This window comes from Oncorhynchus kisutch, linkage group LG9 (assembly GCF_002021735.2).
Source record: "Oncorhynchus kisutch isolate 150728-3 linkage group LG9, Okis_V2, whole genome shotgun sequence".
In the NCBI taxonomy this organism is placed as follows: domain Eukaryota; kingdom Metazoa; phylum Chordata; class Actinopteri; order Salmoniformes; family Salmonidae; genus Oncorhynchus; species Oncorhynchus kisutch.
In genome coordinates, this window is record NC_034182.2 from 22,139,344 (window position 1) to 22,155,131 (window position 15,788).

At 42.5% G+C, this 15,788-nt stretch overlaps 2 protein-coding genes across 4 annotated transcripts in view; both read left to right on the forward strand.

Annotated features, from left to right (window-relative positions):
• The first annotated feature begins 6 nt into the window (after nt 1–6).
• Nucleotides 7–9,447, forward strand: LOC109896886 (NEDD4-binding protein 1-like). Its single transcript, XM_031832138.1, has 6 exons — nt 7–556; nt 859–989; nt 1,214–1,310; nt 1,617–1,724; nt 6,398–6,499; nt 6,654–9,447. The coding sequence occupies exons 1-6, from the start codon at nt 60–62 to the stop codon at nt 7,060–7,062; spliced, it is 1,344 nt and encodes a 447-aa protein (XP_031687998.1). The 5' UTR covers nt 7–59; the 3' UTR covers nt 7,063–9,447.
• Nucleotides 9,448–13,317: 3,870 nt separating this feature from the next.
• LOC109896885 (adenylate cyclase type 4) overlaps nt 13,318–15,788 on the forward strand; it is a 36,499-nt gene continuing 34,028 nt past the window's right edge. For 2 of the 3 annotated variants that reach the window (XM_031832139.1, XM_031832140.1), the window contains exon 1: nt 14,243–14,555. The gene's annotated coding sequence lies outside the window, so the exon portion shown is untranslated. Of the gene's footprint in view, nt 13,397–14,242; nt 14,556–15,788 lie in introns of those variants that run through there. The other variant, XM_031832143.1, reaches the window with a different exon arrangement.

Genomic DNA, 15,788 nt, shown 5'->3' on the forward strand with positions numbered 1-15,788 from the left:
ACCGAACTGTTGATGGCCCAGTTAGGGTTGAACCGGATCTGGCTCAGTGGAATGCTGTGATGAACCAGGTTCCGTTCCCGACCCATGGTCTCCAGAAGAAACCCACACAGACACGACAGCAACCCGGCCAGACACACCCCCCCCGTCGAGCCAGCCCCCCTTTAGTCAGAGGGCCTCCCCAGCCCACCTACCCCATCACACTACCTCCACAACCCACCAACCTTCCCTTATTTCCCCATCAACTCGTTTACCCTCTCACCCAGCCACACCAGACCACCTTAGACTCCACCCTCACCGTGAATAACTCCTCAGCAACCAGAGTGAAGGAGAAACTGGGTTTCCTTACCCTAGCAACAGAGGTTCCAGAAAGAAAGGGTCTCCCTGCCCCGGCTGTTGACAGATGGGGTCTCCCGCCCATGGCAGCAGGGTCTTTAGTGACCGGGCAGCAGCGCTTCCTGGAAGGACTACAGACGCCATTTGACCTCAAGCTGACTGACCAACCAGGAGACCCAGGGCTCAGGATGGTGGTCATCGACGGGAGCAATGTTGCCATGAGGTGAGAACGAAGGGAATGAGAGAGGTGAGAGGACAAATAGATTAACAATAAGATGGAAAATGTAGAAGAGCAGGCAAAATATTGAGTTTATTCCTTCATTCATTAAGTTATTTAGTAAACGCTTTCACAGAAAGCAGTGTTGAAACAACAAAGTGACATACCTGTGTGGCCCCTGCATTACATGACTCCACAACTGTTTTAGTTGTAATGCTATGCTCCAACTAACAGCTATTGTTTTCATGATTCAAATAACAAGTATACTACACAGCAGTGTTTAATGTTTTTATCTCACTCCTCTGTAGTCACGGTCTGGGTAATTTCTTCTCGTGTCGAGGAATCGCCCTGGCCGTGCAACACTTCTGGAACCGCGGCCATCGCAGAATCAGCACCTTACTGCCCCAGTGGAGGCAGAAGAGAGACCCCCGGGTCAAAGGTAACACTTCCTGTCCATCTGGAAGGCCAGACTTTTACATCCATCCAGCTCTTTCATTTCACCAGTTTTGTCAAGTCACTTCAGGAAGTGAAGTTTTTTGTATGGATTTGGCATTAATGTGTTTGTCCATTAATTAATTCCCTTCCTGAATTGACCCCAAGCCTGTATAGTATTATCCCTAAGGAATTGATTCATTGTGGCAAATGTGTATGTGTTGTTTTCAGAGCAGCACTACCTTACTGAGCTCCAGAACCTGGGTCTCCTCGCCTACACCCCTTCCAGAGAGGTCCAGGGGAAGAGGATAAACTCATACGATGACAGGTTGGATCCTCGCTTCTGTCATACTACAGATCTGTTGGGAACAGCTTTTAAACTATATACATTGCTTATAAACAGCTTACAATCTTTATATTAATAGCCGCTTATTAACGGCTTCTAAACTTTACATTAATATATTTTATAAACGCCCTTAACTGCTAAACGCCTATAAACAGCTTTGTTACAGTTTAAGTTCATATATGGACATTATAAGGCTTGTTCGTGCTTAGTAGGGAATATTCTCTGAATGGATGAATTGACATCCCCATTGCACTCTTCCCTCGTCGTTCATCCCTCTCTTCTCTGCAGGTTGATGCTGCAGCTGGCCCAGAAGACGGATGGAGTGATCGTGACAAATGACAACCTTCGAGACCTGCTGGATGAGTCCCATGAATGGAGAGACATCATCAAGAAAAGGTAGAGCAAGAGAAAGAAAGGAATGGAGGAGAGGAAACAGTTGAGATAAAATGGGCATTAAATATTTTTGGGGGTCAATAAGTTGACTGTATATTAGCAACTGTCCAGGGAAATCAGAAACATTTTCAGAAATAGATTTTTGGATAGATATGTGCATTGCACAGGACAGCAACCATATCATTTTCATTCTCCCTTAGTGGATTTGACTACTAAAGTCAACCTTTTGTATAAACCAAACACCCCTTTGTTTTGAAAGTGATATATTGGCCTCATATCTCTATGACATCAGACCCTATTTACATCTTGTTTTAAAAAATGCTGACTGTATGCACATTTGTATTCACGTATAAAAAAACGCATCTTCATGCCAGGTCTAAATGCAGATTTTCTCAGTGTAAATGCAATTAGGCCAGCCTGACCACATTCAGTGGGCAACATCATCAGTGCTCCGTCTAAAATAAAGCGGTATTTTAGGTGTTCCACCTATTGAATGTCAAAAGAGCAAGGGGCGAGCGTACTACTGCACACAAATTCAAATGTGGTGTTGGCATTTAACCACCCGTTTTACTAAAACGTATCAACGGCGGATCATTATTTAGGACAGGTGCATATCATTTTTGTTTGGAGTTTTCAATTTCGTCTTCATCATCACTATCGCACTATAACCGTCTCTCTCTCCCCTTCAGACTTTCCCCATCAAGTTTCATACATTGTGTCTTTGCATTATCCGGTAAGCTATAGGCTAATTTATTTCTGATACTTTGCTTTAGGTAGGTCTTTTTGAAACAGTCGGCGTAGGCCTACAAGTAGACTAGGCCTAGTCGGTGGCGATTTTAGCATGTAAATCTTTGTGGGGCAAACTCCTCCAAAAATGTTTTGATGCATACCAGCAAAGCCTCTACACAACACTAAACAATACATTAATTGTACTATAAAAGGTGACAAAAGGTGTCCACAAACTGTTAGGGCCTACATAAATCTGTCCCAATAGCAGAACTTTATTTTCAGCACCATGGAGTGAATCCTTACCACCGCTACACCTGGCTATCAGCGGAGCCTGGCAGCAAAGCAGTTCATTCAGCCTCATTTACTGCCTTTTTAAAAAACATAGCTGATGTGGCTGACCTCCTTTAACAAATGTGGTTTCTACTGACATTTCAGATGTACAAACTGGGAACGATGAGTGGACAAGAGGCAATCCGTAATTTAGATTAAGATATTAATGAGCGAGCTAAGACGGGCGTAATGAATATAACAATTTGTTCTCAAATGTACAGCGACATAATTCAGAACATGGGCCGCTCTTACAGTACTCTCCCTGTACACCAAGTCAGAACCATAGGATAAATGAAGGGGTTATATAAGCAGACAATGAAAGCTCTTACAATATTCGATGAGGACATTTATCTAAAATAGGCTACATGTGCACCACCAAGTCAGAACAGTAGGCTACGTTGTGAGGGGGAAAGGTACCAAATTATTAGGGTGAGGCACATGGGCTACTAACAGCTTACTACTCAACATACATTTGGTATTACTTTCTTAGCTACAGTATACGTATCTCCCTGGCATATTACATCCTTTATGCAGCAGCATACAAGACATTTTTTGACTTTGTTTTGCTGTGCTCACTTGAACAGGAAGGTGGCTCAACAGCCCTTCTTGTGTGCAAATTTTGTCATCAAACTTTGTCTTCAGTCTGGCATGCTCTGGATTTATGATGCTTTCAAGACAACTAAGAACTGAAAAAAACACAGTTGAATCATGACGTAAGTGATCTTCAGGTTGGAGCTCTAGAAAGAGGCCAGAGTTCCCGACTAGGAATTCAGAGTTGGATGACCACTCAAAGGGTATACTCCGAGTTCCCAGTTGTCTTGAACTCACTGAAGTCTAAGATTTCCTAGTTCCAATTTTCCAGTTGTTTTGAATGCGGCAGAAGTCATGCTGGATTGTCAGCATGACCAATATATTCAACCTTATCTGGCCCATGGTGTTGCATGTGAATGTTTATCCTTTTAAGCTTGTAAAAGAGACCCTTAAACCCAGACATGGACCAAACACCCTCTCCACTGAAAAGCAGGCTAGTGATTGCTTTGCAACCCTTGCAGTTAGCCACTGATTCCTTCCAAACCACTCATTGTTGAATTTGCGATTTCCAACTGTGTAGTGTTTATGTCCAATGGCCGATGAGCATCGATACGTTTTATCTACAATTTCTCTTCAAATGACAAGGATTGAAAAGGATTTGCCAGTAGATTGTCAACTTGATTCATGATGATGGCTGCTTGCTAGCTAAGATTCTGAAAGTATGATGTTGACATGATCAGTCCAATCAAAGCTATGGTAGATAACGTGATTTGATGTCATTTATCGTCAACTTATGATGTAATAATTGCATTGTTTGCTCTTTAACCTGTTCCAACGATCACATTCTCACTCATCACAATATGCAATTAAACCTGTGCAGAATATATGCCCACACTTTAGTCCGGAATAGGTAAATAGTTATTGCAATATGGCTTTGAAGATGTCAGCAAATATTGGCATGTTCATTCCGAAATAGCCTAAGATGACGCTCAAAGGGAAAGATGGAAAACAGTTAACGTGAAAAAGTTGAATAGCACTCCATTGACGTATTGTAGCTGTCACGGATTCCCCCGGGACTGCTGCTCATTCCGTGCACCAGCTCCGGAGGTCTACGTCCCTGGCCTTTAGGTGTCACTGAACTGTCATTACGCACACCTGATTCCAATTCCCTTGATTAGTAATTGTATATATATGTGCCCTCTGTTCACCATTGTCTTGTCGGTTATTGTTCCCATGTCCGTTGGTCTTGTGAGTGAGTACCTGTGCTTTGTTTCGGCTTTCGTGCTGCGTGTATTGTGCACTTGTTATTACGGGTCTCGTCCCGTGTATTTATTAGAGGTTTAACCTCACTCTTTTGTTTGGGTTACATCCCTGTGTTTTTGTATATGTGTATGTTTTGGGCTTCGTCCCAAAACGAAGCCGTGTATTTTGGGGTGGGGTATTAAAACTCCCTGTTAGGTATTCCTGCGCCTTTCTCCAATCATTTATACAACGTGACAGAATAACCGACCCTAAATGGAGACAGCGGGAATCGCACGTCCGGCAGCTGACCAACAAAAGGCCTATAGCTGCCAAAGTTGTGTCGGTCAGGGCCAGTTGCAACTGCTGAAATTGCGTCGTTGTCGGACGCGCCAGTTACAGCTGCCGAAGTTGCGTCGGACGGGCCAGTTTCAGCTGCCAAAGTTGCATCTGCATCGGGCGGGTCAGTTGCAGCTGCCTGAAGTTGCCAGACGGGCCAGTTGAAGCTGCCTGAAGTTGCCGGACAGGCCAGTTGCAGCTGCCTGAAGTTGCCGGACGGGCCAGTTGCAGCTGCCTGAAGTCGCCGGACGGGCCAGTTGCAGCTGCCCGAAGTTGCCGGACGGGCCAGTTGCAGCTGCCCGAAGTTGCGGTGGCGGACAGGCCAGTTTAACATTTTGTTTTACCTTTATTTAACTAGGCAAGTTCGTTAAGAACAAATTCTTATTTTCAATTATGGCCTATGAAGAGTGGGTTAACTGCCTTGTTCAGGGGCAGAACGACAGATTTTTACCTTGTCAGCTCGGAGATTCGATCTTGCAACCTTTCGGTTACTAGTCCAACGCTCTAACCACTAGGCTACCCTGCCGCCCCAGTTGCAGCCGCCCGAAGTTGCGGCGGTGTCGGATGGTCCATTCCCGTTGTCTCCATTTAAGGTCGGTTATTCTGTCACGTTGTATGAATTAAAGCAATTTCTTTCTCAGTTCCACGCTATGAGCATTTTACTCAACTTTTATAAGCCATAAAATGTGTGTTCTACTCGTGCTACAACCAGCACTGCAGAAGTATGAATGAGTAAAAGGAAAGTGTATCTAAAGGCTTGTGTTGTTATTATTAGCGGCTTGGGTCTTTTAACATCGAGAAATACTTAACTTTCTCTGTTCATAGGAGTAACAACATTCATTTGTGCATTATGCAGAAATAATGCGGTGCGACTTGAGTTGCGGTATTATCTGGAAGACTGCTGCTTTTTGGTCAGTGTTAGTGGAGGGATGTTGAGAGGCAGACCCTTTGTCTGCCATCAGATGCTGGCCCAGTAAAAAAGCCCAGTATAATAAAAAGGTAATTATTTCAATGTATGCTCCCTCAGCTGTGCTTCACAAGTAATACAACAACTGATCTATTACTTGTGTGATCATATGGCCTACCTCAAATGTTTTTTTTTAATGTTTTGGGCTTACAGCCTACTGCAACAACCTCATTGCTACAGTACTGGTTTTAATAGGTTAATGTTGCCTAGGCTTACGTTTTTTAATTGATGTCAAATCAAATCTGAGCGGTGGATCTCAGCTTGCATTTTCACTCATTAAAGGTTGGTGACCACTTATGTAGGCTTATAGGCTATACACTGTATATAATTTAATTGTGACCACAAATTATCTGTATAAATGGGAGGGAAAGTTAGATCTGAACACAATGCGGCCAGAGTGCACGCATTTTATGAACAAGGTTTAATTGCAAGTAAATGCGAGGCCCATGTTCGGCATGTCATCCTAATCACAGCTGTTCAGATAGGACTAATACAAGCTGTAAATTAGGTCTCAGTGTCATACTGATTTTGTATTACCCAGACTCCTCCAGTACACGTTTGTAGGTGATCACTTCATGGTGCCTGATGACCCGCTGGGCCGAGAAGGACCCCATCTGGATGACTTCCTACGCTCACTGCACAGGTAACACATACACATTTCCTCTTACTCTTTGACTAGATTTCTCCCACATAAACATGTACACATTGCTCATACTCTTTCTCTCCCTACGTCCCTTTCTCTCTCTCTCTCTCTGTCTCTGTCTCTGTCTCTCTCTGTCTCTGTCTCTGTCTCTCAGGACTCCTGTCTCAGGCAGTCACTCATTTGCGGGCACTGCCTCCACCCCCTTCCCCCAAGCTCCCAGGGCCCAGACAGAGGTCCTGAAGTTCAGGGACAGAACACCTGGTGTAGCTGTAGAGCCAGACTCCAGCCAGGCCCGCGGCAGAGGGAAAAGGAAGGGGCAGGCTAAGGCTGGATACGGTAGCCCTGGAATGGACCTTGTTCCAGGGATGGGCCTTGGCCTGGATATGGAGAGGAGTGCAGCAGAGACCTCCAGACTTAGGGAGAGCTTATCCCAGGTGTTCCCAGGACAAGACAGCATTGTTACTCTGGTGCTGCAGTGTAACCCTACAGTGACTGACATCAATTCACTGTCACACTTTATGCTGCAGCAACAGATAGAGAGTGAGCAGGGGGGTGTAGACTGAGTGATGGGGGGGATGACGCGTGTGTGTGTGTGTGTGTGTGTGTGTGTGTGTGTGTGTGTGTGTGTGTGTGTGTGTGTGTGTGTGTGTGTGTGTGTGTGTGTTTGTGTGTGTGTGTGTGTGTGTTTGAGGTGGTATTCCAGAAAAAAAAGACTAATGTTTGAAGACCAATAACTTTCTTTCTTCCTTTCTATTCAGTCTAGTCCATTGTGTGCATATTGATGTATTAATGTATATTATTTAAGTGTTTGAATGACAGACAGACAGATCTTCAAATTATGTTTCTTAATAGATTTTTATCCAGTTAATGTTGGAAACAGGACTTAAATACTGCAAAACAATTTTTAAAATATATTTCGTACCCTTACATTTTTATTTTATTTTTTGTATCACTTCTGGCCACTGTTGGATTTTGTGTTAGGGATGAGTAGAGTTGCTGAATTCAGTGTACAATGTTATCTATTGAACATGACATTACAGCATGGAATTATTAAGTTGGTGATGCTCAACTTCCAATGAATAATTTCAAACTCAGAAGTGTCGTACTTCAATAGTATAACTTTGTTAATGTTATTACATGAACTGTAGTTTAAAGGAATAAGACAATTGTTTATTTTTATATTGTATTATTTTTACCATAAATGCCGTTTGAAATAGGAATAATATTATTGTAAGAAGAGTTAGAAAATGCATATAAACCATAATAAGAATTAACAAATTGAACAATCATTAGTTGGTAATATTGAAAAAATATAATCAATCAAATCTCAGTAATCAATCAATTCAGGGGTGGCAGCGTAGCCTAGTGGTTAGAGCGTTGGACTAGTAACCGGAAGGTTGCAAGATTGAATCCCCGAGCTGACAAGATACAAATCTGTCGTTCTGCCCCTGAACAGGCAGTTAACCCACTGTTCCTAGGCCGTCATTGTAAATAAGAATTTGTTCTTAACTGACTTGCCTGGTTAAATAAAGGTAAAAAAATCTAGATATTTAAAAAAATCTACGAATTACCCAATTACACATGTCCTCCTTGTGGGGACTGTTACATTGAATGTAACCCACAGAATGTAAATTCAAACACACGTTTGTCATGTTAAGACAGTTGTTTACACTTAGAAATAACAAGAAAAGTAAGTACATTGAATTAAAAACATGGAAGGTGTTCTACAGGGGTTGTTTCTTGGTCCTGTACTTTGTACTGTTTACATTAACAAAATTTACTTGTCTGTTAAATAATTGTAACCTGCACTTGTATGCCTAAAGTACTGTTGTTTATGCTATTGTTGACCAAGCACGGTTGACCAAGCTCTGTCTGAACTACAGTCTGCCTTCATTGTATTACAGAAAAACTTTATTGACCTGAAATTAGTATTGAATACAGGTAAAAGTATATGTAGTTCTCTAGAGCACATAAACATAGCTCTGTGTTAAGCATATGTACTTTGGATGGTGTCAACATTGATTGTGTCCGTGCTTCTAAGTATCTGTATAGCTGAAAAGCTGTCTTTTAAAAAGCATATTCATGAGTTAGTTAAGAAGCTGAGAATAAAAATGAGCTTCTTCTATAGAAATAGGTCCTGTCTCTCGATTAAATAGAGAGACAGGACCTGGGGCGGCAGGGTAGCCGAGTGGTTAGAGCGTTGGACTAGTAACCGAAAGGTTTCATGTTCAATTCCCCGAGCTGACAAGGTACAAATCTGTCGTTCTGCCCCTGAACAGGCAGTTAACCCACTTCCTAGGCTGTCATTGAAAATAAGAATTTGTTCTTAACTGACTTGCCTAGTTAAATAAAGGTTTAAAAAATCAATTTCAAAAAGCAGATTATTCCTAGACTATGGCAACATCATTTATATGAAAGCAGCTGCTACTTCATTAAAGCCATTAGATGCCGTTTATCATAGCTCATTGCGCTTTGTTTTAGTGCGACTATTGTAATGCTCATCACTCTGCATTCTCTACCAGAAAGTTGGTTGGCCCTTTTTGATACATTGCTTTGTTTTCATTTATAAAGCACTTTTACCAAAAGTCCCACTTTACCTAACGTCCTTACTGAACCTTTGACATACGAGTTACCACACCTGGCCTTGGGGATGGTTAACTCTGGGAATGTATTTGTTCTCTACTGAGTTAGGTAAATCAGCTTTTAGTTTTCATGCACCTTATTTGTGGAACGATCTTCAAAATGTTCTTACATGTGTTGTTTTGGTGCCTCTGTGGCAATTCAGAAAGCTGATTTTAGGACCTTATTACTGATGAATGTGTTTATTTGTTTTATCACCGTGTAGTTTCTTTCCTTCTGCTTGCATTATGTATTTATATTGATGTGTGTATTTTCTGTCATTTATGTAATTCAGGGCTCATAAAATAAAGGTTAAATAAATGAATAAATGGTGAAACATTGACATTTCTTGGTTAGGTTAGGGTTAAGGGGTTGGTTATGGTAAGGCCAGTTTTAGGTTTTGGCAAATTGGGATGTCTGTCAGAAATATCCCAAATAGCCTCCTGTAACAATATTTATCGTTCCAACTTCACACTCGGTTCACTTTTTCCTCCTTTCCGCTTGCTCTATTCTTGCTTGTCGAAGATCTTTCCATCGGGCTGCTCCGTCCATCTTAGTTTGACATCAGACATCCACTCAGCTCTTTCTTTATCTGAGGAATAAAACAGCATTTTGTGTACTGACTACCGACTATGCAGCCAGCACTGGCTAACACTTTACTGTTCGCCCCCTTATGTATGCATTCATAAAGCTACGTAACACATTATAGCATCAGCGATAGGCAGTCATAAACATGCTTTAAAAGGTACTTTTAATGGTCGCTGCAGAAGACAGACAAGTCTGTAGTAAATGATAGCTGAGAGGAAGAGCAGGTGACACTCACCTGCTGTAAGATGGCCTCCTGAACGGCAAGATCAGTCGGGTCCACAGGTTTTCAATGGGTTTCAAATATCCTGGTACGGGTCAGGTTTGTGATGCAATTGACCTTATCAAGGGCCCCAAAACCAGTGGAAGCAAAATAGCCCCATAACATTAAAAAAATCCAGCACCATATTTTACAGATCTGGGGAAGTGTACCAAAACATTTCTGCAGCATTGAAGGTCCCCAAGAACACAGTGGCCTCCATCATTCTTAAATGGAAGCAGTTTGGAACCACCAAGACTCTTCCTAGAGCTGGCCGCACAGTCAAACTGAGAAACTGGGGGGGAAGGGCCTTGGTCAGGGAGGTGACCAAGAACCCGATAGTCACTCTGACAGAGCTCCAGAGTTCCTCTGTGGAGGTGGGAGAACCTTCCAGAAGCCAACCGTATCTGCAGCACTCCACCAATCAGGCCTTTATGGTAGAGTGGCCAGATGGAAGCTACTCCCCAGTAAAAGGCTCACTTGGAGTTCGCCAAAATGGACTCTCAGACCATGAGAAACAAGATTCTCTGGTCTGATGAAACCAAGATTGGACTATTTGGCCTGAATGCCAAGCGTCACATCTGGAGGAAACCTGGCGTCATCCCTTTGGAAAAGAATGGTGGTGGCAGCATCATGCTATGGGGATGTTTTCGGTGGCAACAACGTTAAGGTATGAACTGTTTCGGTTGTTCTCTTTGTTGTTTTGCTATTCAGTGTTCAGTTGAACTAATAAAAGTATGAAGACGTACCACGCTGCGCTTTGGTCCTCTCCTTCCAACAGCCGTGACAGAACTACCCACCACGAACGGACCAAGCAGCGTGGTGAGGAGCAGCAGCGTTATCTGAAGAAATGGACATGGGAGAAGACACTGGAAGGCAAGGGACCCTGGGCACAGGCTGGGGAGTATCGCTGTCCATGGGAGGAATTGGAGGCAACTAAGGCTGAGCAGCAACACTACGAGGAGTTGGTACAGCGGCACAAGCACAATTTTGCACGCCCAATTTTTCAGTTTTTGATTTGTTAAAAAAGTTTGAAATATCCAATAAATGTCGTTCCACTTCATGATTGTGTCCCACTTGTTGTTGATTCTTCACAAAAAAATACAGTTTTATATCTTTATGTTTGAAGCCTGAAATGTGGCAAAAGGTCGCAAAGTTCAAGGGGGCCGAATACTTTCGCAAGGCACTGTATATGTGATAACCTTTGTATGCTTGCAATGCGCAATGATGGAAAAGTACTGGGTAATGGAGATGTACTGCTTTAGTTCTCAGGCTGAGAACTGCCTGCACCTGCTGATAGTCATGCAGCCTCAAGGCCGAGATGTTCCCGAAAGTAGCAAAGCGCCTGACAGGTGTGGTTGATGGCTTACAGTAAGTAGAGTGAGAAACCACAGTCTAGACATGTTTTTCTCATCTTAGATACTTTGTATTTAATCCAATGCAACAATGTTAAGCTATGATTGATGGTAGGTTGTCCACACCAACTAAACTCAGCAAAAAAAGAAACAACCCTTTTTCAGGACCCTGTCTTTCAAAGATCGTTCGTAAAAATCCCCAAAACTTCACAGATCTTCATTGAAAAGGGTTTTTAACACTGTTTCTCATGCTTGTTCTATGAACCATAAAAAATCTATGAACATGCACCTGTGGAACGGTCGTTAAGACTATCAGCTTTCACAGTTATGAAAACACTAAAGAGGCCACTAAAGAGGCCTTTCTACTGACTCTGAAAAACACCAAAAGAAAGATGCCCAGGGTCCCTGCTCATCTGCGTGAACGTGCCTTAGGCATGCTGTAAGGAGGCATGAGGACTGCAGATGTGGCCAGGGCAATAAATTGCAATGTCCGTACTGTGAGACGCCTAAGACAGCGCTACAGGGAGACAGGACGGACAACTGATCGTCCTCGCAGTGGCAGACCACGTGTAACAACAGCTGGACAGGATCGGTACATCTGAACATCACACCTGCGGGACAGGTACAGGATGGCAACAACAACTGCCCTAATTACACCAGTGCTCAGACTGTCCACAATAGGCTGAGAGAGGCTGGACTGAGGGCTTGTAGGGCTGTTGTAAGGCAGGTCCTCACCAGACATCACCGGCAACAACGGCGCCTATGGGCACAAACCCACCGTTGCTGGACCAGACAGGACTGGCAAAAAGTGCTCTTCACTGACGAGTCGCGGTTTTGTCTCACCAGCGGTGATGGTCGGATTCGTGTTTATCATCGAAGGAATGAGCGTTACACTGAGGCCTGTACTCTGGAGCAGGATCGATTTGGAGATGGAGGGTCCGTCATGGTCTGGGGCGGTGTGTCACAGCATCGTCGGACTGAGCTTGTTGTCATTGTCACTATTGTCCCCAGCACAATTGTAATGATCAGGATCAGGACAGAAAGGTCAGAACTGGGAAGATTAGAAAAAGACAAGAACTAGAGCACGGGGAACACACTGGTAGGACTTGATGGGACAAGACAAACTGGCAACAGACAAACAGAAAACGCAGGTATAAATACACAAGGTAATGGGAGACACCTGGTGGGGGTTGGAGACAATCACAAGACAGGTGAAAGATCTTTTTTTTTTAACTAGGCAGGTCAGTTTAGAACAAATTTTATTTTCAATGACAGCCTAGGAACAGTGGGTTAACTGCCTTTTTCAGTGGTAGAACAACAGATTTTTACCTTGTCAGCTCGGGGATTTGATCTAACAACCTTTCCGGTTACTAGTCCAACGCTCTCACCACTAGGCTACCTGCCGCCACTTAAAATCATGGTGTGACACAATTAAATGTACATTTAAGGAGAATTCACCTGACAATACATTTGTTTCTGGCATGCAAGAAAACAAGTCTCTGGGGCATAAATTCTATTCTAGACATTCTATTACGTAGTTCATGATGTCATACAATCTAAACATCAATGGAATCCATAGCTTATGATATTGCATCCATGATTGAAAGCCCCACTCTGTATTTCCAACCATAATTTCAAGTCTAGGACAAATGAGATTCTAGTCTATTCTAGTCTATTCTAGTCTATTCTGTACATTTCATTATGTACTATAGCTTGTGGTGATCTAGGACTGGTTTGTCAAGTTCGGGCGAGGAAAAAGAGAACCCGCCAACTATTTTAGGAACATTCCTAAAGAATAGGCAACACACACACACACACACACACAGAGAGAGAGAGGGAGAGAAAGAGAGCGAGGTGAGGGTATCATGGTTTCTGGCTTTAATAATGTACCGATGTTGAGAAACTGCTGACATATTTATAATGGTGGATTATTTCAAGAGTTATACTTCCTTTATAACTTTAGCTATAATGACTATTATTTATGGGTTCAATCTGAATGGAGAATAACCTCATTTCATCTCTTTGTGATTGCATAAGCTAGACAAGAGACCAGATAAGGATCAAGATCAAGATATAGAGGTAACACTTTATAATAACTGTCATGTGTATGACTTTATACATGCAGCTGTTTTTTATATCATATCATTTTTGGGTACCGTACTGTAACAGATTTCCATTCAAATGGCCAAAAATAGCTTTTTAGCTATTTCTAAAGCAATAATTTGCTCGGACTGTCTGGGAGGTGAAAACTGACAACTAGCTTTTATTGGCAGATAGGTTTGAAACTCTCTTTGTTATTGGTCTGTTAACCAATTTACTGCTTAATGATGTCACCATGGAAAGCCGAAACTCCTCTCTTCCTTTGCCATCAGTCTCTCCTCTTTCTCCCTCCTTCTCTTCCCTTCCTTTCTCCCTCCTCTCTCTCCTCTCCCCTTGCCCTCTTATCCCCGCATTCTCCCCTTCCTCTCTCACATCTCTCCCCTTGCCCCCCCCCCCCCCCCCCCCGCCCCCCTCTCTCCCTTCTGTCTCTCTCGTTCATCTATGTTTACCTCAGTGTATTTGCATAGCTGGCGCAGGGACTTTTCATTGTAACACACATGCGCACTTGTCTGTGCACACATAAGTTGTGTCCTAAATGGTAACCTATTCCCTTTATAGTACACAACTTTTGACCAGGGCCAATTTGGGATGCAACCATGCACACACACACTTACTTGCCTAAAGCATCACTCTGCAATTTTTTGAGCAGTATATCTCATTGAATATCATTTATAAATTCCTCATGTGTTATAGCTCAATTGAATTTGAGAGCGGTTACATTTCCCTAGTGTCATCCCTCAGTTTTATAGCAAACCAAGAGCAGGCTGCTGTTTTGTTGTTGTTCAAATGACATATTGTGGCTTTAAATCATGGATGTGACATTATACAGCTGTGAATTAAATTGATGTTCAAATTATGTTCGAAGTCAAAGGATCATGGTTTCAGTTCAGATGTGTCGATGTATGTTGGGTTTCAAGTCAATCGAACAGATAGAAAGAGAAGGAAAGAGCAAAAGGGTAGAGGAGGTGGAGGAGGAAAACAGAAAAAGGTCATAAAAAAGGAGGATAGGAAAATGAGAGATGGACCTGTGAGCGATACAGAGAGCAACAGAGAGGAAGCAGGAGGGAGAGAGAAAAAGAGAGGGGGGAGAGCAAGCAACAGTCAGCCAGACTAACATAAAACAACTTGAAAAACAAAGGTAGGTTACTGCTTTCGACTTTCACTTTTTGTTTTGTTACTGATAGCTGTGATTTTTGTATCACAGTAATTCAAGCGTGTGTGCTATCTTCCTACACTCTTAGAAAAAAAAGTGTTCCAAAAGGGTTCTTCGGCTGTCCCCATAGGAGAACCTTGGAAAGTGTTTCCTCTGTGAAAAGGGTTCTTCATGGAACCTTAATGGGTTCTACCTGGAACAAAAAGGGGTTATTCAAAGGGATCTCCTATGGGGACAGCCGAAGAACCATTTTAGGTTCTAGATAGCACCTTTTTTTAAAGAATTTGGTGTAGCCTAGTGTCACAACACTAATAACTGAGACTAGGATATTCAGATAAAGGATCTTAATTTGAGCCAGTTTGCAACAGCAGGAAAAATAATCCTGCAGCAACAGGAAATGTGAATTATGTGATGCGGTGTGATTCTAATTGATGAGCATTTTTTGCAGGGGTTGATGTATCTTTCGTAAATTCAGGGTGATCAAATTAAGATCCTTCATCTGTCCCCATTTATAAACAGTTATGTAGACCTAAATATGATTTGAAATGTGGAAATGCAGTTTTATTCATTTGTGTTACATATAACTTGAAATGCAGTTGAATATAGTTTTTGTTCATTTGTTTAGAATTCTCCTCATTCATATATTGCACTTTGAGATAGAGAGAGAGAAAGAAGACATGAATGAGTGTCATGATAATTGCTAGGGGTGCGTCACTATCATGTCACAGACCAACAGGGAGGAGGACAGGGAGCGTCAGAACAGACATGGATTCAAATACTATTTGAAATCTTTCACATACTTCAAGCATTTGCTCTAGCCTGCAAAATGGGTGGGGTTTACAGATTTGGGACTAGTCTATTGGTTCAATACAGCCGGCAAGGTCAATCAAGCACGATTTAAAATGCTACTTGAACCCAGGTCTGCATTAGTGGAGTCATCAGTGGGTGAAGCAGGGTGGAATTCCCCTAAACACTGATCTTGGGTCAGTTTTGCATTTCTGTACCTTATGAAAACTTCACCCCTGTCATCAGAGTGAATGAGGAAACACCTTCATCTAGCAGAACTAGTTTAACACAATAGGGAAATGACTGACTGGGAAGCATGTAATCTAACTGGCATTAAAAACCTGACTGACAGCAGTCAACCAAACAGCCTCATTTATTACTTGATTGAAGAAGAGAAAGGCTGTGTTTAGGACAGTAGTTGTTATGTCCTGG